The following is a 27,231-nucleotide window of genomic DNA, read 5'->3' on the forward strand; positions in this document are numbered from 1 at the left end:
TCAGGAGGTTATTTTTTCTCTAAGAGCAACAAGGATGCCCTTCCAAATTTCAGAGGTTCCAGCCAAACTAGAAGATTCAGAGACTCGGAAGTGTAAGTTTCCTGCAGGAAGCTCTTTCAACTGATTGCCGAGACCTCCTAATTTCATGTGGCTGGGAGTGCTACAGGAACAGATTCTCTTTCAGCATTTCTAGTTCCAGCTTTGGCCAAAAATACTAAAGGAAAGAAAGAAAATATTGAACCCTCCAGAGACACTTCCAAATAGATGGTCTATTTGGAATTTTTTGCTCTATCTTAACTATTAATTTGGGGCATAGGGGCTACATATTATGCTTCCTGTTGTTTATTTTCTCTGGGTAGGTAGGTTGCATAACCATACACTCCATTCAAGCAGACACATGAGAAGTCATAACCTCCTTACTAATTTCTAGGATTTTATTCTAATATAGGTAAGAACAGCACCTGCAGCTATGTGAACTATAGGCGTTCTGTCCATACATTTCAGGAAATGCATGGAGTGATCAGTACCCGCAGAAAGCTTCCCGTGAGAAACTCCACAACATAACTTGCACCTTCCCTTTCATCTTTAGTACACCAGTGGCAGCAGCTGGAACTAACTGGTCTCCTCTGGTGTGGTAATCTCTAAACTTCTCATCTTCAAACTCTTACTATTCCTTTCAGCAAAAAGCTGTACAACTGGTGTAAGACATTGATATCAAATGATGGCAGCTGACAATATTTTTCCTCATTTTGCTGTTATTTCTCCCTTCTTTTATTAGCAATTGTTCTACTTATTTCCTAATGCATGTGGACACAGAATCCCTGCAACTGAAGTAGCAACGACTGCTGTTCTTGTACACACATGCACACTCATATTATAGAATTATCCCAAGCTTTGCTGTAACTTCATATTCAGCCATTATTATAACATGTTTTAAATTAAAAAAAAAAGTGTACAAATGAAACAAAAGGTGATAATTGTTTAGTGCCTTTTTAACCTAGGTACCACATTATACTATACATCCGTAGAAAAAAACCCCCCAAAATAAATCATTATAGTGCATACCCTTGCTTTACTACTCCAGTTATTAGATAAGTAGCTACTGAAGCCCTTAAGATAGTTTTAGATAGCTAGATCAACCATCCACAGGAGAATACCATTGCTATCATTTTTAAGATATAACATAGATCAGCGAGGCAATTCTCTCTGTGGTTTCTGACATATACGCGCCGCTCCGAAGATGATCCTTCTCTTTGGTCTTGTGTTCAACTGCTCCGCAAGTTCTTTTGCAAGTGGACAAGTCATATCTAAACTACAGGCCATATTTTCTATGGGCAGGAGAAACATAGGTTTTGGAAGGATTACTGTGCTTTGGTGAGATCTCTTGGAAAACCACAAAACGCATTCCTACATTCCTCTGCTTTATTTCACCTCCAGGACTGAAGCAAGCAGGCCAGGAACTAGCAGTCACACATTCTGCAGAAACAGAACACGGAAACTACAGGATACGCTCTTTGTACCATATAATCCAGGTATCAAAGAAGTAAAATCTGATCCTAGTATCTGCCATGCTCTATCTTTGTTTTAAGCCAGAGGCAGGGAAAACATCAGAACATATCATTTTTAAGAACCCCAGGACATGAAAAGATGACTAGATAGTACAGTTTAGTACTGTACTTCACACACTTCATGAAACTTGGAAATGGATGATGAGGGAGAACAAATTTTAAGAATGAATACTTAAAACAAACAAAAATTATCATATGCAAATACGATGAAATAATCTCAAACTTCTGAAGTGGACATTTAACTCTATAAATTTCATCCCCTGCAATAAATATTGATTTTTTCACCTTCTATTTCTGAAGCACAAGCTGACATTTATTCCCTGATTATCAACAGCATCAACAATGATGCAACTGTCAGGGCAGAGACAGCTAACTGTTAACTGTACTGTGTTGATGAGACGGTTGCCAATGGAGCCGACAGCCATAGCTGTAAGTGTTGCCTTTTTATTTTCCCATATTAAGGCAGGAACCTCCTTTTATGAAAAGAGAAGCCTTTTAAGATCAGAGTTCCTACTGACTTAAATGACAACAGGGCAAAAGGTTGCTGAGATAGCCATACAACTTGGGGCCCGAATCAAGGATCATAGGGCTCCCAAAATTTTCCTTCTTGAAATAAATGGTACAGAGTGCTGCTTCTGTACCCAGAGATCTCTGTCATCTGGGTACACAGGGAACATACACTGTGGACATAACCTCTCTCCATTGCTTGCAAAGAAGCACAGAGCTAATTTCAATGAAGAATTGTTTTCCTTACCAGACAGGAAAGAATTTTAAATAGCAATTCCTGTCAATTCAAAGAAACAGGACTATAAGATCTGTGGGATTTCATGGGATAAGCAACGTGCCGCCTTGTAATACTGAGCTGTAAAATTATTCTCCTTAGTGTTTTGTTGGAAATAACAGGAAAACTGTTTCTTCAGAAAATAAGAAAACATTGTTACTTAATACAAGAGAACATCTTCTTATTAAACTTTCCTTACATGCTGTTTGGAGGAGTGTAAAAACACACAGTTTCTAAAGAACAAAACCCATGTCTCAAAGCACAATGTGAGGAAACAAAGTGTTCCAAAGTTAATCCCTTGCTACCATTCAGCAGTAAAATACATAGACACTCTTTCTTTCCTCTGTTTTTCCTGTTCTTCATTTAATAGAATGTGGAAAAGGATCAGACGAAGAACAGAAGTTTCAGACATGTTTCACACCATAGCTGCATAGGCAGCAGGTTGCTAAATGTAAGGAAATGTTTACTTTTTATGGTGTAAACTGGCACAGATCCATTAAATTATATCAATTTATGCCAATGAAGACATCTTGTCCAATGAGAAATAATCTATTATTATAGTACAAATCTATTTAATGAATGCAACTTTCTTTTTAAGGTTTATAATGGCATTAAGGATTAACTTTAGACAGAAAGATGGAAAAAAAAAAAAAAAGCTACAACTACAGCAAAATACAAACCACCATGTCTACTTATCAAAATGCTGACCCAGGAAAACAGCCTCATGAAAATTTATAGCAAAGTCAGCTTTAAAAGAAATTAGAGGGTTTAACACCCTTGCATGTACATTCACAAAAATACATAGTTTACACCTGCAGCCCGATTCTGTGTCTGCATTTGTGTGTGGTTAATGAATGACATGTATAACATTAACAGACATCTCACTACTTGCACCACAAATTAGATAACAGTAAGGCTCTGACTGCCAAATCTGTTTCTCCCTTTCCTCTGTAAAACAAACACCTTCTCCTAATCGTTACAATGGCTCTCATACTACACACTTAACCAAGAGTTATCGGTTAAATTTCCCCCTCCAACAAATGTTTCCATGATTCAGAACAACAGAAAGGTCAGTTAACATAGATTCACTGAAGGAGCCTGTGGATGGCAAAGGAACAGATCTTACAGACTGTGAAACCAAAAATACTACAGAAAATCTCCTAGACCTCAGTAAAATTCAGATGCAGATATGAACATTGACAACAACCCTTTACAATATGCCAAAATAATCCCTGAACCCTGGATATCAGCCTGAATTCTGCAGCTCATGTCCATACATTTTAATTGCTGAACTGAAAATAATTGAAGGGTCTGGGAACAAAAATGGATGCATGAAAGTATCATATCAGCTAATAAAAAGTCATCAGAGTGGTATCTGGGGGGAGAAGGTAGAATATGTATAAAGGTCAGCTTTAATAAATCCTCCATGTTCTCACTGCAGTGAACGGAGCAAAAGAGATACCCCAGCAAATAATTCAGAGAGGTTAACTTCGACTTCTGCTTTGAATCATCTGCTATAGCATCTCTCTCTCTCTCTAGAATGAGCCTGAAGATATTTTTATTAAAAGATCAAGATGGGCATTTCTGCAGAATGTGTTACCTGTCCACTGCTGTTAAAATCAGAATTCGTTCAAGTTTTATACATAATTTCAAAATGTAACTTGTGTGAAGATCTCTGCAGGACTTTACACTCCCCCCCCTCTTAATTGAAAGTCTCCCTTATTCCAGATGTTGAAAGAAAAATAGAAGTGGAAAGGTAGAAATTTTCCACTTTCAAAGAAGGTGGAAAACTGGAATAAAAACCAAGATTTTTTAAATCTAGAAATCCTCCTCAGGTTTTCAAACTATGGAGATTGGCATACTGCTTCTGTTTTGTTTTGCTTTTTATTTTAGGATGATACTAGCACAGAAGGAAGGATTTATGTCAGTGTCACATTAATGAAGTAAACCTGACTTTAGAAAGACAGTCTAAAAACCAAAGCTGCCCAGTGGCACATTTTGACTGATTAAAAAAATTGTGGCATTTGGTGACACACATTTCTGTCAAGTCACTACTCATATTGAAAAACACCAACCAGGGCAGAAACAATTACACTAGAGTAAGACTGCTTATCGAAGTGTTATGTGAGCTATAAAACAGAACATGCAGCTGTAAATAAAGGGCTTTCAACCCATCTTGATGATAGGGGAAGAAAGGCAGAGGGACAGGAAATTTTGTAAGTGGGTTAAATAAAAACATTGTTTCTTTAATTACGTAGTGCTTCCCCCACTCTAGTGAACATGCGGCATATAAAGTGTCAAAGTGATAGCACAGTTCTAGTTGGTTGGGTTTTCCCTGAAACATGAATCTGCGGTACACAGATTTATACAGTGTACAACTGCGTGGAATACAAACATTCTGTTCCTTTCCCACAAGCAGTGTAATTTATCCCAGGCCCCATTATCCTAACAGTGGCACTCTGAACTGTGCTTGAACTCCCAGTGGTGACTGCTCTCAACAACTTTCAGCAAATTCAATTTTAATCAAGGAAAAAAAAAACCCAAAAAATCCCCAATCCCCAAAAAACCCATGAAGAGGAAGAGGAAAGCAAGTAATGGAAGACTCACTGCTTTTAAAATGCTGACGGCTTCTTTACTGAGCCAGACTGGATACAAGACATCATCGTGAAGGATGGATTCAAAGAGATCATCTTCATTGTCAGCTTCAAAGGGGGGTTGCCCAGCCATCATTTCGTACATGAGAACACCCAGAGCCCACCAGTCTACTGACGGGCCATATTCTAACTCCTGGAGGATCTAGTATAGAAAAAGAGATTGGATTGAATAGACAAGTTAGACAACACCCTTGGTGTTTCAACATGATACACCCCTTCTTTCCCCCAGTGCCTGAGTAGGACTAAATCCCACACTGATTTTGGTAACAGCAGGCATGGTTTCTTACCCATGCAATTTGCACTAACACAGCTAAGTGTCAATGCGTAGTTGTTCTCAGAAGTACTGACTGAGTTTACCAGTCCCCTGAGTAAAAGAGTATGCTCATGAGCAAAAAAGCTGTATATCCTTCCAAACTGTTTAAAGCAGGTCACGCTATAGGGGAAAAAAGATCACATATACAAAACAGATTGGTGGAAAATGTGAAACATTTCCGTGTCTCTATCTTGAACAAAACAAACTGAACCAGCTTGTAATGCTGCGGTCATCTGAGAGATTTATTCTAGTCTTTTAGGTAGGGCTGAAGGAAGCCAAAAGCATTTTTGTTCAAGTTCTTTTTACAGTGTTAAAACACTGTACAATACATGGCTGTAGGACTCACTTTAATTGCCTCTGCTTTCAGAATAACTGGCTGCAACTTTTCACGTGGCACAAGTTCAACCTTGTAGCAAATACCTTTAGTGGGAAGTAGTAGGCTAGCATTATGGAGTTTTATTGTATTGGTGTTACAGAACTAGTGTTGTACAAGGAACAAGTTTAATTCTTTGCTCCTCTCCACTAAAAAGAAGCTTGTAGTTCGGCTGCAATGTTTCAGCATGATGGGGGAAAGCAGTGGGTGACTAAGGTGAAGCTGACTGCCTTAAAATGAGTTGGAATGGCAACAACTCCACCACCTCCTTAAACAACACTAGTGTTACAGGCAGAAGCCTTGTGGTGAACCCCGTGAGCTTACTGCTGTATTTGGGAATCACGACCAATATAAAACCAAATTCAGTCTTAACATAAAAACAGAAATGAGTGTAACATTTGATTACAGAGGTCTTCATCCCAACTAGATTCTTAGTTGAATGGATGTTACATTTTATAGACATTAACTACAGAAAATGATATTCTTCAAAAGTGTGCTTTTCAAGTGTTCTGGGCACTCTTTGGAACTCAGATATTTCTAAAGAAAAGGAAATTGAAACATACCACCATGACGCAAGAGAAATAGAAGCAGGAGATAAACTTCTGCAATTAAGATGACAAAATGGAAGCCTGAGTTACTGACTTCAGTGAGACCAGGATTTCATGTAACAGTTCATGGGATCTTATTATTACTTTGTTTTCCATAATAATTTTCAAAGAATTTGCCAAAGGACTCAATTAGTATACTGAATCAGAAAAGAATTCATACAAAACCAGAACTGTCACACTGGCATTTATTTTCTTTTAATGCCAGAATACTTTTCAAAAGTCCATAAACCACACATTTATATTATGATAGTTTCAAGATGATTCACACCTTATCAGTTGTGCCACCAAAGCTTGACAGCCATGGACACTAGCAATATGGATCTCTAATTTATTGTCTCTAACAAATAATAAACTAACATTTTTCCCTGCTGCAAATTTATGGTTGATGAAAGATAAACCAATGAAACTTTTACATTAAATCAGCACACTGAATCTTCAGCGGAAAGATGCACAGGTTACTAATTAAACTGAGCAGACAAAGTCTGCCTAGCAGACTAACTGTACAACATTGATTAATTTTAGGCACTTGGAAATGCATCTCATAATATTAAAATTTAGCATATGTAAAACAAGCACAATTCTCAGTAATTTCTTTTATCCAATGAATGCCTTGAAATGACTTTGGATGTTGACAACTGATATGCAGCATTCGTACGAAAAGTTCCTACTTTTCTATGCAAGTCTATACTTTCTGTTCATCCACATGACGAGAAGTACCACAAACATAGTATCTTTCACTCACAGATACTTTAAAGAAAGGAAAAAAAATTATATTCCCACAAAGATGCTACGCAAAATGACACCAAACATACAGTCCCTTCCATATGAACATCCCCTTCTAAGTCTCATGAAAAATTGACAACACTTTTATAACTACTAAAGATCAGTGCTGGCAGTACTTAGTTGCATCTAGCACCTTAAAGGCTAGCAGGTGCTTTCACAATGATGCTGAGTCAGAAATGAACGTATGGAGAAGAACACGGTTAAGTTCAGGGAACAAATAACAGAAAAACCCTGCTTTGCCACTCCTATCAACATGGAATACTGCTTGTGAGCAGTACAGTAACCAATTTCTGCAAGATTACCCAGGAAAAACTGCAGCACAGTCTAGTTTGCATCTCCTACTGTTTTCATCTACATGTAAAAAGTCTAAAATTACACACGTAACAGTCTGATTAATTTTAATATCTGTATTCTTAGTGCACTTCAACAAAATACCTCTGGAGCTATATAGTCAGGTGTGCCACAAAAGGTTGTGGTGGTCACTCCATTCAGAATCCCTTCTTTGCACATCCCAAAGTCAGCCAGTTTACAGTGGCCTTCTGCGTCCAGAAGAATATTGTCCAGTTTCAGGTCCCTGAAATAAAAAGGCCCAAAATTAAATCAACTCTCAAATTTTGATCATGTGCTCTTTAATTTCATCATAAACTACAGAATATGACAAATAGATGGTTTCATAAACACCGAGAAACCATCCTTCACATGTGTGCATGAAAAGTTGGTAGCAGTCACTAAACAGACCTGGTTAAAGGCAATAAGGAAGCAGGCAATGACAAGCACTTTGCAATACCAGGTCTTTACTCTCTAGCTGCGTGAAAGCACAGCTGTATTCAAGACAGAATTAGAAACGTGTGGAAAAGATCTGAGTCTTGTTTGCTACAAATCTAACCTTCTGTCTATGTGAAATAGGTCAACAATGTCTAATGAAGCCATTCTCCATTTTTGCATTAGCACAAAGTAAGGAGTACCAATTTACCCATACTCTATCATATGGGTTGAATTAATAGGTACTTTCAAACTTGGACTATTTTGAATTGGATTCTTAATATATATATTAAGATATATTTTTTATTACTATAATTAATATACTAGCAATTCAAAGTTCAGATTGCAACGAGAGGGATAAAAAATAAGGCTCTCATCTTTGGGAGCATTATTTTCTGCAGTTTAAACCTGCTTAAAAATAATCTCACAGGAATATTTTGCATTCATTGTTGAACAACACATCTTAGCAGCTGTCTCTGATCACTTGTACAAATGTCTTTGTGTCAAAAATACACAATTCTTCGGTTATTAAATTGGGTGAGGTCAAAAACAGGTTGAGAAAGGGATATCCACCTTTCCTGTCTTGCCCTCTGCACACTTTCTAAATATACCATTGACGGTTATTGCTTGTTCCAACACAATGGATGCTAGGTACCATTTAACTTACCTGCCACTTGCCTTAGACTAAACTATAAAAGGATCTGGAAAGTCAATGTATAAAAGAACCCTCACTTGCATGAATAAAGCCCCACAATTAAAAACATTTTCTCGTGTATAAATAATAAAACAAACATAAAACAAAGGCAAAACCCCCCACTTACATCGTACGGACCATTTTATTTTTATACTTCTGTCTAGGCTTTAGGTACCTCTGCCATGTATTAAAAATACACAGTAATAAATGAAGGCATTGTATGTATGAATGCATACAGAGGTGAGGAACAAAAGCAGAACACATGTCCTTTGGTGACTCTGTGTGGACACTTTCTGATCAGAACTTTTCTCCCAGAAGAATTAGAGAAATTTCCATAGGTGAAACTGATGAGAAAAAAAGTATGTGTAGGCAAGTTCTAAACCAGATAGAGGAATAAAATCCCTTGCTAGCCTCTGTAAACAAATTTCACCCCAAAAGCCTATGAAAAGATAGAGGTTTTGTTGCAAAAATCCTTTATGCCAACAAATTCCACCTGAGGGATGAAAAGTCTTCACCTTCCTCTGAGGACTTTTTTCAGAGAAATGTCTCCCTGTCAGCCCCCAGACCTTAGAACCACAAGCCCCGTAACATGGTGGAAGCATTCACACACATTAAATGATTAAACAACCCTTCCAAGGCTGCATTGTGTTAAGAGGTTTTATGGACATGTCCAAGGCTACAGTATGCTGGGAATTCCCCAGAAATGTTCTTTTCTCCCTATTGCCCTAACTTCAGTAGGTGGATTATATTCTTTTTTTTTTCCCTTCTTTCTTTTGACACTTCTTCAAAATTTTTGAACATGCTGGCCCACCTGTAGCTAACATATTTCTCAAGCATGTACACAGGACAGTATACAAATCAGGTATTTCTGGGACACAGTGGACTTACTACTCAAGGTCTGCATAATCATGGTATATCTATGCAGTAAATCACACACTCCTTGGAAGCACTGGATGATGTACTGTGCGTGTAGAGATCGGTTGTGCTGTGTACATGTTACAAAGCGGTTTGTGCGTGCACAAGAGGTCTGACATGGCAAAACAAAGTCAGATTTACCTCACTAACAGTAAATCCACTGTCTTCCACATAAACTAGCTTTATCAGATATGGTTTACGTTTTATGGTTTAGGACCTAAAATTGTTTAAGTTTCATTTAATGCCACCCATATGCTAGCCATGGAATTGAACGGAGATATAGTCGGTAACTCAAGAAACTCCTAAGCGAAGAGAAATCTCAACAGTAATAAAACACTAACAGCAAGCCACCATATAATGGAGAAGGACAGGATACTCACCATTGCCTTTATTTCCTTGAAGATTTGTGTAAGACACAGAAATTAGCAATAAACAATTAACTTGACAGTGGAAAAAAAGAATGAACAAACTGAGCAAAGAGAAAAAGAGGAAGAGTCTAAATATTAAATTCTGACTACCTGTAAAGACCAACAGTGAAATTTTAAACCTACCTGTAAAAGCACAAGTCAATATAACTTTCTTACCATTTATCAAACTATAACCCTACTTGACAGAGGAAAAACATCTGGGACCCCTTCATGAAGCCAAAACAAAGGAGTGAAGCCTATAAACCTCTTCAAAACCTACTGGAGGCACTGAGGACATCAGCCTAATTACTCACGCAATAATGGAATTTAATAGCAGTAGATTTTTATTATCACAAAGTGCACCAAAGTTTCAAAAGAAATTTGGAAGAGGCTACAACAGCAGCATGACTCCCATTAAAGTACAGATGGGAGGTTAAAAGGTAAGCTAGGAGTCTGCCAACGTGCCAAATTCATAGCTAGCCTGCAAGATTATCATAGTCCATAAAAGTGCTTGCACTGAAAACCATTCAAAACCATTCTGTCAAATTATAGTTGCCAGAATAAAACAAACCAAACCAAACAAAAAAACCCCACCCAAACCCCCTAATTATGCAACTTTGGGAAAATAAATCTTAGTTAACTAAATAAATGTAAGAGAATAGGTAACGTGCTATTTAACACCTCACAGGAAAAAACCTAAAACAAAAGAGAGAGAGACGAGGAAACAAATGAAAAAGTAACAGAGAAAGAGTTGTCAAGGAAGCTTGTCTTTCCAGAGCAGCAGTCTCACTGAAACAAACCTTTAAGTTTTAGTTTAAGACTTATATCTCCCCAGAACTGTTCTAAGAAACAGCCAGCTCTCCTATATCTCAAAAAGTAAAGTAAACAGCTATCAATCTCTGGAATGTAAATTAATTGTCTGTACAGAACGATCCATTATGATCCAGTCTGTCTTTTATTTGGTTCCTGGTATTAGCGCCAGTTGTCTACCTCTAAATCAGAGCATACCAAATAATACAGAGTCAGATAGCTCAGTGACAAAGGTCTATTAAATTATTTTTCTCATTTTGCATTCTCTTTGTAGGAACTAAGAAAGTCATCTGTATCTGACAAAATGAGTTCCTACAACCTGAGTAATTGCAACTGCAAACAACCTAACCTGTTAAGCCAGGAAAATGCCCAGATTGCTTGAATGCAGTAATGCTACATTAAGCTATTTCTCTCCTTTGTTTGTTTGCCAAGATACTTTGTACAGTCAGTTCAGTTGACTTGAGCAGTCAATTGCATAAAATGGTTTGGTTTTTTTTTTTTTTAATTTTTTTTTTCTTTCTCAGAAAGCATTAAACAGAAATTTAAGCCTTGGTTTCTATTTCTGGATACCTGCCAGCATCGCAATCACCTCAGAAGCTGGAATGATTGGCAGGATCTCAAGAAAGAATCAGGATTATAACACTAAGGTTTATGCAAGTCAGAACAGAAGAGCAGGCAGACTGCAGGTAACCCTGCAAGAAAACTTCCATAACGCTCATTCGTTCCTCCTCATGCCAGTGCCAGGAGATGCTGACTGCCCCAGCTTCCCACAAATGCTCAGTGGATGAGGACTTCACAGGACTGGGTTCTTAAAGTCTGACTCCCAACAGTAGCCAGCGAGATAACTGGCTTGTGTGCGTGGCCCTATGTGTCACATGTCATTTAGACAACAGATAATTTTCTTGTTGAAAGTAAGGCAATTAAACAGTCAAGATGGGTTTTGAGCAGTAAAATCAGAAAGTCTGCCAAACATTACTAACAGTAGCCTTTGAACACAGTAAACATTAGTGACTAAATAAATCCATATTTGAAGAACAAGATCGAGTAGCTGAGAAACATGATCACAAGCTGGTTTAAGCAATCACTTTACAATGAAACATCTCCACAGCATCTGCTTCTACTCTAACTGTTAAATGAGCAACAAAACTAGAAAGTATATACATTTCACAGTGCAGGTCAGAATGAAGCATAATAATTATTAGCTACAAATAACGACATCAGAAGCAAGAATATTTCTTTATCGGGTGGAAGTTCAGGGAAGGACTGTACCTTACTAAACATCTGTAGAACATCAAAGAGGAAAGATCTGGAAGCAACACAAGTCTAAAGTACGTAGCTACTGAACAACCACTTTTTTTGGTGATTTTCAACTGCAATAAACCCTTTCAATAGTGTATTTGAAATCATTGCCATTGCTCCTTTGCATGGAAAAATCACATCCTCTCTGCAGGCTTTAAATAGACAAGCTGTTCACAGAAGAAACCACAGAAGGTAAAAGGGAAACTTCCCCCAACAACATGGAAAACCATCAGAACCATTCTCTAGTTACTACAGTTATTGGAATTCATAATGGAAGGCAATATGCTCATTGTATCAATCAGCAATTTCAACAAGATGAATTTTTTTTTCCTATTTGATTAAGGTAAGACTTCTACATCCCTAGAATTACTTTTTAACTTACTCAGTGGTATCCAAATTGCTTTTGAGACAAAGACGCTCACCTGCAACAACAGGTCTCTCCTGTACCCAGCACAAATTTACCCTTTGCTATAATTTTAGTTAATGTTGCATTTTCAACATAAATTTTAATCACAAGCAGTAAGTATCACAGAACTTGGATCATTTGTACCATACCGTCTGAAATGGTATTTTCTGGAAGTCTGATAAAGTCACCAAAATCTTTGTCTCAGTTCTTCGAACATATTGGTGTCCTCAAAATATTGATAACTAATGTACTAGGTTACAATCTAAGCAAGATGGAGTTATATATGGAACTGGTCAGAAAACAAAAAGAAATGTCAACAATTTTAATGTTCCAATGTTAGATTCTTTAGTGATTAGCTCTCACCAACTTAACCTCAGTTTCTAGACATAAACTACGGGACAGATATATTAGGACCGTACTTCACTAGTGGATTCTTTTGTTGCTTTAAGTGTTTTAGTCACAGCACATTAGCAAGGCTTTTTTTCCCCCCACAACAGATCCGAGATAAATGGGAAAATCCAGACTGTAGCTTCTAAGAAAACGCAAACTAGTAATAATATAATTTTTTCCCATTTGAAAAACTGTATGCGAAAGAAGGGACCCATGCTTTCTGATGTTACTGAGCATAAACATGCAATAATAGCAGTGTCATTGGATGTCAGGTTCTACCAGTTGATGTGACCTCTCTTATCCATGGAGTAAGAAATAGGACACGCACCAGACTGTTCATGCTTATGAGTGGATTCATGACTGTAGGGCAGTTTTGGTTAGCATGGAGGGAGTAGGGAGAAACCTGAGTGAGACTAACAGTGAGAAAAAGATGGTTCTGCTGCTTTTGTTGTAGGAGATCTCAGGAAGTTTTGCCTGTGTTTATCTGAAAGTCTTGGAATTTCTCTGCTTTGCTTTTATGTTGACCCATTAAATAATTACTGGATTTATGATACACATTTTCTTTATCACTGTTACATTACTTGATGTTATCAAAGAATAAAGACATTTTCTATCACAAAAACTATAGCAGAGCCACACTCAGCAATATACAGAAAAACCTGCTGCGCAGATTTGAAAATTGTGCAGATTTGAAAATTTGAAATTCAGCAGTGCCAAGTTTGGAATAAAGTGAATCCACCTTATACTGATGTGTATCAGTACGTATAATGGCTCGTGGCAGATGAATTAAGAGCACAGACTTGGTTGCAAGTAAAGTCAGAGATCCTATAGCTACTTTTCATCGCAGAAAACAGTGATAGTTTGGATAGCAGGGTAAACATTAATGGGAAACGCTGACTTTTAATGTGATCATAGTGACACTCTCTGTCTGGCATGTTTACTTTTAAAAACACCCACGTTTACTTTCCTTATATAACACAATGTCCATCACCCTGCCATTTGCACAAGTATCTTGTGGACTAAGGGGGTGGCAGAGACAGGAGGAGGGATGTAGCAAAAGGCAGTTTGCTATCTACCCGCCAAGGACATCAGAGGGAGACAAACACACGATTGCTATCTGTGGCTCTGTAAACCCTAGTTGTTACAAGGCAAAAGCTTAGCTTGCATGATGTATAACATCACCTGCTCCAGCAATGTCTACCATGGAGAAAACTTTCTGGTCAGCAAAGTCCTGAGATGGAAAAGAAGGCTGTGTGTTCACCACATGGCCCTAACTATTTACTGATGTCTTAATGATGTATTGAACAAAGGTTTAATATTCATTTCCAGTAGCTTAAGGAAACCAATGACTTTTCTGGTAGCATAAAAACATTTTCTATAAAATAATTTCTATATAGGGCTTTTTAATGGCTTTGACCATAATTTTATTACAATTGTCGGTAACAGCTTAGGACATCACAGTGCCTGATCTGCTTATCTTATTATGCTGAGTTTCCTTAAAATAATGTGCGGACAAATAAATATACCGTACTTAACAGCTTTCCTTTGTGTGGCTTTTCCTTTCTTATTATTTCCACATTTTTATTTGTGAACATAAGTGAAATATGTAAGAGTTTAAATATGCATTATGTAAAACATTCTCAAAAATTGGCTAAGCACAGAGGGGAGCGGTCTCTTTTTCTTTTTCAAGAGAGGGTTGCCTTTCACATTCACATCACACTGCTTTATAAAACTCATTCTTCCATGATCCCTACCTGGGAATGCAACAATTTTTCCATGAGCCTGAGGCAGGAATGGGATGTAGTGCTACAACTGTGCAACTTAGCACAACTGTGCAACTTAGCCTACCGACAAAGCCCGGATTTAGACAAGTTTTGTGTTGGATCCCAGTGGCAACTCTGCCTTCCCATGGCCCGCAGGCCTGCAATTTTTGTACCAAGTAAGAACTGTCACGAATGGAGCTGGCTTCATATTAGGCCTATTGTATAGGACAAACAATCTGCCTCAGAAACTTGCAGCTAAACTAGATAGCAAATGATTTTCTCATTTTGTAAGGCTTCTCGAGGTTTTACAAACCATTTGTGTTTCACCCTGGGTGAAAACACAGACTGTTCAAAGCTTTTTGTGAAAGTAGTGTGTGAACAGCCGATGGCCTGGTGCTCAGGACAGTGACCGGCGCTGAACTGAGGCTGAGCTGCTTGCTCGTCCCGTCCCCCACCACCCTCGTGAGTGCCCTGACGCTAAGGCTACCAGATCTCTCAGGGATTTTCTTCTTTCTTTCTCACTGTCTCCACTTTGGTTAAAACCACCATTTTCTAACTTTTTTCCTTGAAGATTTTAGCTGAAAAATTCCTAACTGGCTCCACGTATTTGGGCTGGGAATGAGAGGGTGAAATCTGTACTACCACTAATGATATTTACTGTTTCAACCTCTGCTACAAAGCCCATCTGTTAAGTCATTGCTAAATATGTAATGTGATAAACCCTGTCCTCATTGACACCTCAGTGATCCCACTGAAGACAACAGAGGTTCCCGGGCTTAGCCAAGGACTGCCTCAAGCTGCGGTATTCTACTCTGCGAGGTTCAATGCCTCGTGCTCTTATTTTTATATCTCAAATAACATAAAAATAACATTGCGTATTATAACAATAGGTTAGGTGGAGCACAAACTGAAAGTGCCTACTATGTATGTCTATAATCCTTTTAAAAAAAACAATACTAAATCGTTATTTGATAAAACCACTTGATGAAAGACAGCAAAAGGATGGTGTGAAGCTAGAAAAGCTTGTCAGATCAAGTTTTGAAAACTCAATTCTGAAAAAATGTTACCAGAACCTTAGAAAGCAAATTTATGAGCGGACACACTAATTAAGCTTGGATTCGTTCAAAAGTTTTTCTATGGAAACCAAAAGCAATAGGTTTTTTTCTCAGTGACCTTAGTAGGTAGGATGACAAAGTCACTACCATTTGAACAACAATGGAACACAAATTATGCCAACACAAAGAAAAGAGTACTTGGGTTTCCGGCATACAGTTTCTGTGGCTAAATGAAAAGACTGAAATTCTTTCTTCTCTTTCCTATTTTTGGGCGAAGCTTTCTTACTCAGAACAGAAATACATACAGCCAACAAATGCATGTCTATCCAGGTAGCATCTTGCATTTCTGTAGCAGTTCTCATTCCGCTATCTCAGCAATGAAGCCTTGTAACTCTTAATAACCCACAACAAGGATATATTACTGCCTTATACAGATAATAGGAAAGACAGAATAAAAGGATATAATGTAATCAACCACAATTCTATCCATTTTTAAAAATTACCTTAAATATGAAAGTAACTAGAGCTCTGACACATTTTGCTCTGTTTTTTTGGTAATTTTATTTCCTGTATTTTCCAGGATTCTGACCCAGATTTATCCCACCAGACATTAGCGTTTAATTGAGGTACCACGGTTTGCCCCAGGCTCCCTCCATGGCCATCTCCACAGATATCTCTGAGCGGATGATTCACGGAACATGTGGGCTGCACAGCTCCCTAAAGAAGCCTACCCTTCTCCACCGACTGTAAATGCACTCCAGGACAAGCAGGATCCTGACTTGGAAGCTTCACTTGCATTCCTAAAGTTAGGCGAGATGAACCTGAGCCTTTGTGTATATTCAGTATAAGTTGCTTCCCGGCTTCCTGTCTTCCAGATAGAGATTTCATTCAAATTAGTTGTAAAACTTCAATTTTTGTAGGAGAAAGCCAAACAAAGGCAGATTTTTAAAAAAGACCTGCATTCATTTGTCTTGTTACTCATGGTGGGATTGCCACACACACACACACAATTTACTAGGCTTTGAAGTTATGCCCTGTAATAATTTTAATTTTTCTCACTTATGTCATATGGCACTCTCCTGACTGCAAAAATTCCCAACATGCATATCCATCAAAAAGCCAGACATTTAATTGCTCTACTTGGACACACCAAATAAAGGCCTCCAAAGCATTATTAATCTACATTGTTTCAGGCATACAGAAAGAGCATTCTAAAAAAATGAAAACAACAGAAGAAAAGCTGCTACCGTAATCAGCCATGACTGAAAGCATTTCCTGTATTTTGCTATCAAACCAGTTGTTTTTTCCATTACATACTAAGTGAACTTTAGTAAGGTCAAGACACCAGAGAAAAACAAGATCAGGGCATCTTTAATCAACTGAAGTTGACTACTTTAGTCTCTCTCTTTCAGATGTTTAGTCCTGGATCTCATCCCACATCTCCAATTTTCTTCCTTAAATCATAGATGCATAAACCAGGTCATTTTGAATTTATGATTTAGATAGTTGTTTTCAATGGCATTTAACTTGTTAGACTTACACTTCCCCTACCCTAAAGGTCAATCAACCTCACGCTGTGTAACAATACCAATATTATTTTAGTATGATATAAGTCCAACAGGGGAGACGGGTTTTCATTCACAATCACAATACTGGGCCAAAAACTTCCCTCAGTTGGAAGCCTATCGTTTCCATCATGCTGCCTATTAAGATCAAATGTAAGTTTTGAAATGACTATTAAACAAAAGTCAAAGCTACAATAGCATAGGTTCATTTGATCCAATCCTGTACATTGTCATCCTGCTGTCACACTAAATACAGACTGTTTTAAGGTGTAGAGCATTCCTGTCCTGTTCTCTGACCCTATTCTTTTTCTAGAGAAAAAGTCTTTTTTTCTTCCATGACTGCCAAATTACATTCTTTTACTTGTAACACAAATACCGACAGCTCCCTCGAAAATGACCAGTTGACTCTGCAAAGAAGGGAAAAGCATGCCATGTTTTCCCAGCAGCTACTAAGAAAACTCCGTGCTTTGGTCCAATTCTGCTACGTAAAGGAGAAGACCAGCCTGCCTGAGCACTGGGATAAGACTGAAAGCCAATTCATCATACAACCTTGTTATCTACCTACTGATCACAGATGCACACAGTAGAGGCTATTGAGTGCTAGCAAATGGCCTCCAAAGCTCACCTGAAGTCCTGTTCTCCCTTGCTCCCCACCTCTTTTCTAGCTTCAAAACTTTAGTAAACTTTCTCTTTTTAATTCAGTTGAGGTTGTTTACCAAAAGAAAACTAATGACACTCACATAAATCCCCATTTTTCAGCCAAGGGACCGGACCTTCAACATACTCAAAGAAGAAAACACACAGTGAAGATGAAGAGCTCTTAAAATATTATAATCTGCTTGTAAATGGTAGCACAAATCTTTTACATCCTCAGTAATGCTTATTTTGTGCTTCTATCAGGAACAGATAGAACCACCGTTAGATTCAGGGAAAAACTGAAAACATGCAATGCTGGGAACCTACTTTATAACTTGAATTGGTCTTCTTTTTCTTTCATTTCTTTGAGTAAACTCTATACACTCTGTAGACTTTTAAAGATGATGTTTAAAAACCCCAATATTTCAGTCTGGCAACCACAACATGGGGCATACCATAAAACGGCCAAACCCAGGTGATTGGGAGCATATCCTGAGCAAGCCATTAACGTGCCAGCACAAGCCAACATTCCAGTGCCTTTTCCATACTAGCCAAGGCCCTCTGCAACTTTATGATGCCCAGAAAATGTAAAGGAGAAGGGTTGCTGAAGGTTTTTACATACAGTGTTTCTTTTTATAAAAGAAACAAATTTATCAGAATTCTCTTCCCTGTGCTCCCAAGGGTGTCCTTAGCAGGGAACAAACACAGCTCCTCGCAGTAAGCAGACTCCTGGTAAAGCTCCGTATCATGTTTCCATGGAGAAAAATGCTTTCTTAGTCAGAAAAAAACCCTCTGCAGTGAACTTTTGTACAGACACTGATTTTTTCCAACCTCACTTTGGTCTCACTTCGACCTCTTGGGTCTTTTTATGGAAAGCCTTTCCACAGAGTGGTGCATGTAATATTACACAGAATAGACTAAATAAATTATATAGCATAAACGAAATGATGTAACTCTGCAAGAATGTTGCTTCCAACAAAATGTTTACTTATATGGAATCACTAGAAGAAAGATTTTAATAATTTCTGCTTCTATTCTGATTTCAGTAGCATAGTTCACATGCCTCAACATCTTTTTACACAGTCACATGGTCTGAACTTGGGAAGGGTACTTAGGCTCTTAATTAAAAACCTTTTCTAACCCTGCTGTATTTATCAAGGATCAAAACAGGAGCAGTCAACAGCAGTTTAACAGATTTCTGCAGAAATTCTTGTAAAAACAGTGAGTTAAATCTATTTTGTTTTTTAACCTTCTAAAAGAATTCTGTTATACACATAGATTTGTCTGTTTCAAAATTCTGTAGAGTTAGCAATTTTCTATTATGCTTGATGGAAGATTACTGCAGTGGAGGGATTCTGGAAAAACTAAGAAGAATCTTTATTATTTGTCTGTAAAGTATGAAGAAGATGCCTGAAAAAATGTGAGTTGCTTGCCTTTCTATGTTGACGTATACATAAAATAAACTCCTAATGCTGCTTCCAGACAGAGGTTATAGAAGCTTGTGCTTTGCACTGATGGTTCCAACTCCAAATTTTGCTTCGATATGCAATTAAAAAGGGTTATATATGTTAATAGAGAGCGCTACATTTTACAAGATACTCTTTTAAAATTACGATTGTGTAGCAAAATCAAATTACTTTCACCCCCAACCTCGGCCAGAAAGCTGCACAAACATTCCTAGAGAAACTTTTCTTGTGCAGGAAGTTTCAGCTCCAGCGCTGTTTCAAATGTAGCTCCTGCAGCCTTCCCCCATGTCCTCCAGAAAACACACGCTCGGGAACGCTACTTCGGCTGCAGTGCCAATGTATAATATCATCACTTAAAATCTACTTATACAAAGCACTCCACTATTTTTAATTAATATGAATGCTATGGAAAGATGAGTCATGGGTTAGTCACATGAAATAAAACATGGCATGACTTAGGAAATTTACAGTGTATTCACTTTTGCCAACATCAAGGTTGGCAAAGAGTGCTATACCAATTTACCTTCAACTGTAAAGACAGAAAGGCTACAGAGAAGAGCCTAATAGTCCAGCCCAAATGAAAAAGAGAGAGGCAATTCTGAATACAAGATTTGGGAAACTAAAACATGATTTTAATCTCAAACATTTGGTACTTACTGCGTCGTCATTACATGTAAATACTGACTTAAGTAGGATTATAATGTAAACTATTGACCAAAGTGGGCTGTTCTTGAAGAATTTTGTCAACATTAAAAAAAATGTTTTGGGCCTGAGGAATTACCTTTGTAACTTCTATGTGCCCAACCACTAGGTCTCTCTTCAGAGACCTGCTAACCAGACTCTGTACTCTGACAAGATCAGAAATTATCCTATAAAACTCCCAGATAGTTACATGGGCAAAAACTAGCAAGAAACCTAATTATACAGCTTACAGAAGAACTATTTTACGTGAAGTTTCATTAAATTATAATGTTCAATAGTCTCTTTGCATTCTTCTGACAGCCTTAAACTGAGCACGCTGAGTACAATTTAATTCCACTGTAAAATTGCTTTGCTCTTCTTGTGTCAGAAAGAGCTTCTGCTGTAAATGAGAATCATGACTTTTAAAGAACCAGTCTCTTACCCACCAGACAGCAGCCTCTATACACCCATATCATGTCGTAATCACATTTATAACATATTTTTATTATGTATTATCACATTCTGAATTCCAAATAAAAATATATGAAGAAATGAATCTCTGAGAAAGATTATCAAAACACTTTTAAAACAAAATGGGAGAGAAGTTGCAGAAGTTGTGCTATATCCCAAAGACATGTATATGATGTATTAAACTCAACATTGCCCAACCCTGAAGCAAACGTGGATATTAGTTTAGAGTCTCTGTAGCCAATTTGTAGCATTGCGTTAAGACTTGATAGAATAGCAAATGAAATATTAAGGGGCACTATAGTATGATTCTCAACCCAGACTCACACTTCAAATGCTGACATTGAAGTACTCCATTAGCAATGACACAGTTCAACCCTTTACTGCCCGCTCTGCCCCAGGCATCATCCCTTCCACTTTCTTTCATACCCCCATGCTACCGTTGCTGTAATTAGGCAAACATAACTGTGTTTGATTGCTTTTTAAATGGATCCTATTAAATAAGGTGTGTAAGAAATAAACCCCATTTTCTATGGCAGGATTTTGGGATTTTAGCCTAAATCTCTCCGACTGCGTTTATACAGACAATTATCTTGGCCTAACTGAGAGCACCCATAGCTGAGCCAGGGGAGGAAAGGCTGTAGAGGTGATGATGACTTACACCACATTTGTCACCGAATTATCTCTGGCTTTATAAGCTATAGCTCACTAATATCAGTTAATGTTTTGTTGTTATTACTACACAGACAACTTCCACGATGCTGTTTCAAAATTTCTTCCGACTCTTCTGCTCATGGACGGAACAACTTCTACCCAATCTGCAGATGTTTTAAAAATAGTAGCCAAATGCTTTTCCTCTCGGGTCATCCACAGAAAACCAGAACTTTTGTCCTACTGTGTGTGCAAGCATACCACTCACTATGATCTCATGGAGGCTGACAAAAGATCCCCTTCCTTTTCCTTTTGTGAATTTTCAAAAGGTGAAAAGAGAACCTGCCTAAAACCCAGTGTTGTCCAAGGGTTTCTCTCACCTCCACCCTGGGCATTTCTCCTTCAGTGTCTGTGGAAACCAGCTCAGAGAGTTTTGGCAGAGGTAGCTTCCACCAGCTTGCAAAGGACTGCCTTCAGCCTCATGCCAAAGAGTACGCTGCTGAGCTGCTGTCTACTTCCCCCATTCACGACCTGAGGATCCTTCTATGCTATCAGGTATTTCAAGACTTTCATATAAATGAGAATCAGGGCCTCCTTATAATAGTTATGGCCCCTTTGGACCTATTACAGATTATCAACAAATGAACTGGCACACATTTGGTATGCCTTTTTATGCTCTCAGTATACAGCACCATAAACGCTTGCTGTCCTCTTATTGGTGGTTAAGTTTAGGCAAATATGTACACAGGCAGTTTCTTAAGTGCATATTATTTTTGTTCTACAAGTACTCCTTTAGAGCTGTTTCAGATTTATTGATGTTTGGAAGCTTTTAAATATCCATTACCCACTTAATTGACCATAGCAATTCCATCTGACTCATTATTTGTGTTTGTTAGAATATATTTAGCCATTTTTTTAAATGGGTGTTAATAGACCATGGGATCTCCCTTGGAAACCCTATAATAAATCAAGTAAATACCTGGCGAAGTGCTATAATGTTTATTTGTTACTACTTAATTTTATCCTTAATATTCCATGTTTTGAACACATGAAGTTCCTAAGTTCAGGTTATTCGTGACCAAGCTTTCTTTGGTTGGTTTTTTTTTAGGGCACTGCTTCTGCATTATTCAGTTTCATACCAAGGTGCACGCATACCAGCTGCTATATTGGGTATCTACCGTTGAAGCCACCCCATCCTTCCCTCCCCTTGAAGGGGCAATCACATGCCCAAAGACTGGAATACCTCGTGAAGAATACTGTTACAACTGCCACTGTCAAATCTACATTAAAAAATGTACACACCTGCATGTACTATTTGCATTTGACATGCTTTGAAGAATGGTATTTTCTGTGACTTCCATACATCAGCAGAAGGAAATTAAAGTCTGGAGGAAAAAGTTTACCTATGTAAGTACTGGCATTATTTCTGGCCTCTCCCCTTTATTTTTTCTCTCTCTCTGCTGTTTCGCAAGACCGACTACTGGAAACAAATTCTAGAAGCAGGAGGCAAGAAGTGAAGACCCATTTGGTGTGTACATTGTGAGAAGAGCAGCTGCTTGGGCTTCTCCTCATAAGCTGGATGTTACCGTAGGATTTTTTTTTAATCCAAAACATTATACCCCCAACATAAGTGGTCTTAGGAGCTCAAAATTCAATTTGGTGGTGGCAGGAGAGTGTCTCTCCCTGGTGCCATCCATCCCTGGGTGTATCACAATGCAGAAACCACACAAACTCCCATCTGAGTAAAAGCTGGCCTTAGCCTCACTTCCATTCCTGCTTAGCCCTGCTCCACATCTGCCTCCTCCACATGTGCTCAATGCTGCTGAGATGATGAAGACAATGTATTTCTGCCGCTGTCTGCTGCTCTGGGAAGCTGCTTGTTCGGACTCTGTGAAGCACTGGCAGCTGAGGAGAGGAGCAGGCATTATTTCTGACACAAGAAGGTAAGCTAAGTGACTCGTTACCACTCTGGCCTTGTTACCCCTCACCATTCCGCTCATTTTCAGCACAGTCACGGCCACCTGATCCATTTTGTTCCACTTTCTGACTCCCCTGGTTAGACTGCACCTAGTCTGCCCAAGGTCCTTCTGATGTAATCCCACCACTGTTTATTCTGGTAGCAGTGGAGACTTTGATGCACTCCCCAAAATGCTGGGGTTCTTACTGGCTGTATTTTCTCCATTTTAGTTCCTTAGGCCATTTTAGTTAACCTCCTGGTGAATAATTTTATTTCTGTTTTCTTACATTTGAGTACAAGTTGTCAGCTGAACAGACATTTGTAAAGTTTTCAAAAGTTTCAGTGATAACTCAGTTATGTTAGCTTTCAGATTGGCTAAATTCTAATTTTCCACAGCCTTTTGCAATGGTAAGCAAAATAACATATAGTTTTCAATAACACTGCATTCTTAAATGCAATGATTTTCTGTTTTAAAATAAACACATTTTCAATCTGAAAAGTCAAACCAAGGTCCCAAATCGTTCAGGAAGCTGCACACTTCATGCATATGAATGGTCTCACTGAATCAAAATCAGCCCATGAGTACAGTGATCTGCATGCAGAAATGTTTGCTAGAGCAGCGTCTAAGTGATAAGCTCTTTTATAACAAGGAGGTGGATAAAAGTGTGGGGGGAAAGAAGGGGCAAAGAGAATAAATGCAAACCTTGAGCCAAAAGTAGCAAGGTTCTGACCAAAAGATGGGAAAAATTGTATGCAAATGTCTTTACCAAAGTGGATAATCCAAATTTTGTTTTAAGGTTGTTCGGTATTTTTAATGCCTTTATTTAAAAAACACTAGAGTTCCTTACATGTTTTCATCTAACCTTTTGCATTACTCTCCAAGTTATCCGTTGCACCTCAAGAGCACAACAAGATCTTTGTGAAATGCCTATTGCCTCAGAACCACGTTTGCTGTGCACTTCTCTGTATTACTATGAAACTTGGGCAGATGCATTCAATAGCATGCAAAAAGGCAAAGCCTCACCCTTAACATGACATAGTTTCAACATCACTGCAACTGGGTTATAGAAATATTTTCCATTGTTTGAAGACAAACATGACTGAAGGGCACAGCAAAATTCAGTCCTAACTTTTGTCTGTTAGCAGCAGAATTACATTTAGGAAGCACCTTCAGAGTTTTGATGCACTGCAAAACAAAAAGCATTCTCTTTCTTCTGTTAGAAAATAGTTTGAAGAATATGATTTTCTTTGGAACTGGTGTACATGTTTCTGTAGAAACAAAGCTGTGTCTCAGCATTTTAGGAAAACTACAGGGATTGTCTTGCGTCAGTACATTTCAGTTTTACATGTGCTGCAGCTCTACTGGATTTTTATTTTGTGTATGTTTCTCTCAGTTAAAATCTTATCAAATGCAGAAAGGTAACACACATTTTTTCCTGTTACAAAATAAAAACACAATCATCAATCACCTAAAATCACTGACATTCACCCAAAAATGAATACAAGTAAGCTCTGTAACATTTCACTGCTATTATCTGTTGAGAAGTGCTGTCACCCTTTCTACCGAGCGTACCGGAACATGGCTGCCCTCACAGGAATGTAAACTTGGCATTAACCCTGGCAGATTCCCACTCCCTGCCCTCTCTCATTTAACATTAACTCACTCCTATACTGTTATCAGAAGGTAAAGGTCATAGCTTTATTTACATAATACAGCGCTATACAAACGGTCATTAAACAAGAAAATCTTGCACCAAATAAACATGAAGCAAAAAAACAATGCTGACCTCGCTACCGGGAACTCCCCCGGAAGTACCTTGTCGTTCCCCAAATGAGGTCAATGGTGCTGCTCTATCCTTCTAAATATTAACTGCCCAGCTCTGCTCCTCCGCATACCCAACTCCCACGCAAGAGCCAGCTGAGGACTTTCTTATGTTCCAAACCCAGGAGAAATTTAGAAAGCATTCTACTGTTGGCAAGACCGCGTGGTTCATATCCTATTCCCACAGCCTTTACTCATCCTTCCACAGCTGGAAACCTTGTCAAAGGCTCTCCTATACGACAGCAGTGTTTAGCACAATACATAAGCTGGGCAGATGGCAGGGTGGACTCCCTCGGTCCGAATGCCAGAAGCCTGGGAACCAACCCTTCTTCCTGCTTCTCATCTCCCTCAGCCCCGCTCCTCTCCACCCCGGCCCACTGCCTTTTCCTGAGGGGAAGATATCCTGCTTATTTATGCGTTTCACGACTGCTGGCCTGCCTAGATCCAGCAAGAAAAAGTGCAAAGAGGGCAGGAGGCCAACGACTAAAATCCCGTCGGAGCTCACGCTCACTTTTGGAAACTAGACCAGGCAGAGCAGAGCATGGAGGTAGCCTGGGGCGCAAACCTGTCCAGGAGCGCTGGTCAGGTGGCGTGGCTTGGGCAGCAGCACAGTTCACTCCTTGCTTCCTGCTTTTACTGAAGGTGATGGAAATAGTTTGTTGCTCACTTGTGCCAGAAGCAAACTGTAACTTCTCTGTAGCGGACTCCTGCAACAGGCAGTTTATGTGGCGAAGGGCTTGAGTTCAGGATTTTCCCATGCTTAGGTCTGAATGTGCTATCTGAGGGTACAAGGTCTTTCTTGCCCTCCTTCATGGACCATAGCTCAAGCGGCAATTTAACCTTTTACTGTTTAGAGTTGCAGTAAGATGATCTTTACATACTTAAAAGCAAATTTAAACCAAAATGCTCCATGTCTAGTTTTGTATTTTAAAAAGCCAAAAAAAAAGGGGAGGAGGGAAATTTTATTTGGCTGCTGCCACTCAGAAATAACACAGTAAGGTAACTTGGGAGAATGATGACTTTTAACACGTTAACCACTGACCATGCAACATTTTCACCAGTGTAAATATAACTCCTCGTTGCTCTGCCAAGGTTGCACTGAATCATACAACCGCCAGTGAAGTCAGACTTTCTAAATATTCTTATTTCACATAAAAACACACTAATGAAAGTGCTTTTAATTTTAGGTACTTCTTCCTTCTGAAACACTGGTGTGTGTTACCCTGATAAACAGGAATGCTGGGAAAACTGATCATCCAAGGAAAAATTCAGTTAGTGTTCAAACAAGTTCTTAGGGTATTTGTATACGGAAAAAGCTTGGAGGTATACAGGGGTTGGCATCAGCATATTTATATTCCCATTCTCCTCAATTCAGTGTTAATATATCCTTCATCACGACCAACATACAAATTACAGAGTGCACAGAGCCTCAGAAAGCTGCAGCAGGTTACAGGTTGGATTATTACTTCATATTGCTGAGGAACATGATAACCCATAGTTAGGAATGAGGACTCCCCTGTGACCAGGTGCTGTACAATTTGAAGGCAACATCTCACAGACCTTACATCTGAAACCAAAAGAATGAGTTAACCCAAAGCAGGTGACATTATTTTCCCAGTTAAGATATTTTTCAGCTTCTCAGGTGAACTGAAATTGTGTACATTCAGTCTCCTTCTTTTGTATTTCAGAGAGAGCACCCCCTTTAATCACTTGAATGGTCTTGGAGCACGCCAGTGATCACACGATATGCTACTACTGGCCCTTTGGGTCTTCACTGAAAGAAGGTTTGTAGCTCACACAGTTATCCCCTAAATCAAATATGAACTGGGGAACCGGCATTTATGTTAATGAAGTGGTACCCCATTCTCATGCTGATGTCCTTGCCTGGGGAGACAACAGTGCTTTGCACGTATTTCAGGCCAGAGTGGGCCACTTGTGTCACCTCACTTGAACTCCTACAACGAGAGCCAGAGACACCCACCCGGGTACTCCTGTCCTCAGCCCAACAACTGCAGGTGAAACAAGAACATGTAACATTTACATATATTTGTGGAAAGTGCACAGGAATGTTGAAAGTCAGTACAAGAGGGGAGTGTGGAACTGGCAGTTTCTTAACACCCAGTTGGTTGCATCTTCCCTGTATGAGAATGTATATTAAGCTGACGATGACTGACTTTAAATATACCAGACTCCAGGGACAGGTGACAGTGAACATAGTCCGCAACCTTTCATCACTGAGTTCAAAGTCCAGTTCAGCTCACAGGCAAAATGAGATTCATAGCCTAGCCCTTAATTCCTGAAGCTTGGATACATTTTTTCAAAGCGGTGCAATTGCATAACACAAACAACAATGACTGCCAGAAACTGCGATTGAAACTTCTCTAGTGTCTGATTGACTCTACTT

At 38.7% G+C, this 27,231-nt stretch overlaps 1 protein-coding gene and 1 long non-coding RNA gene across 2 annotated transcripts in view; one reads left to right on the forward strand and one right to left on the reverse strand.

Moving 5' to 3' along the window:
• Positions 1-27,231, reverse strand: part of PRKCE (protein kinase C epsilon) — a 300,996-nt gene that overhangs the window by 22,612 nt on the left and 251,153 nt on the right. Inside the window, exons 12-13 of the mRNA XM_072856761.1 lie at positions 7,516-7,654; positions 4,957-5,145 (exon numbers count right to left, since the gene is read on the reverse strand). Coding sequence (XP_072712862.1) covers positions 4,957-5,145; positions 7,516-7,654 — 328 coding nt within the window. The remainder of the gene's footprint in view (positions 1-4,956; positions 5,146-7,515; positions 7,655-27,231) is intronic.
• On the forward strand, positions 21,150-26,995 carry LOC140649488 (uncharacterized). The gene is made up of 3 exons (XR_012041628.1): positions 21,150-21,603; positions 22,157-22,991; positions 26,516-26,995. It is a non-coding gene; the product is annotated as an uncharacterized lncRNA (long non-coding RNA).

This window comes from Ciconia boyciana, chromosome 3, assembly GCF_034638445.1.
Source record: "Ciconia boyciana chromosome 3, ASM3463844v1, whole genome shotgun sequence".
Lineage (NCBI taxonomy): Eukaryota > Metazoa > Chordata > Aves > Ciconiiformes > Ciconiidae > Ciconia > Ciconia boyciana.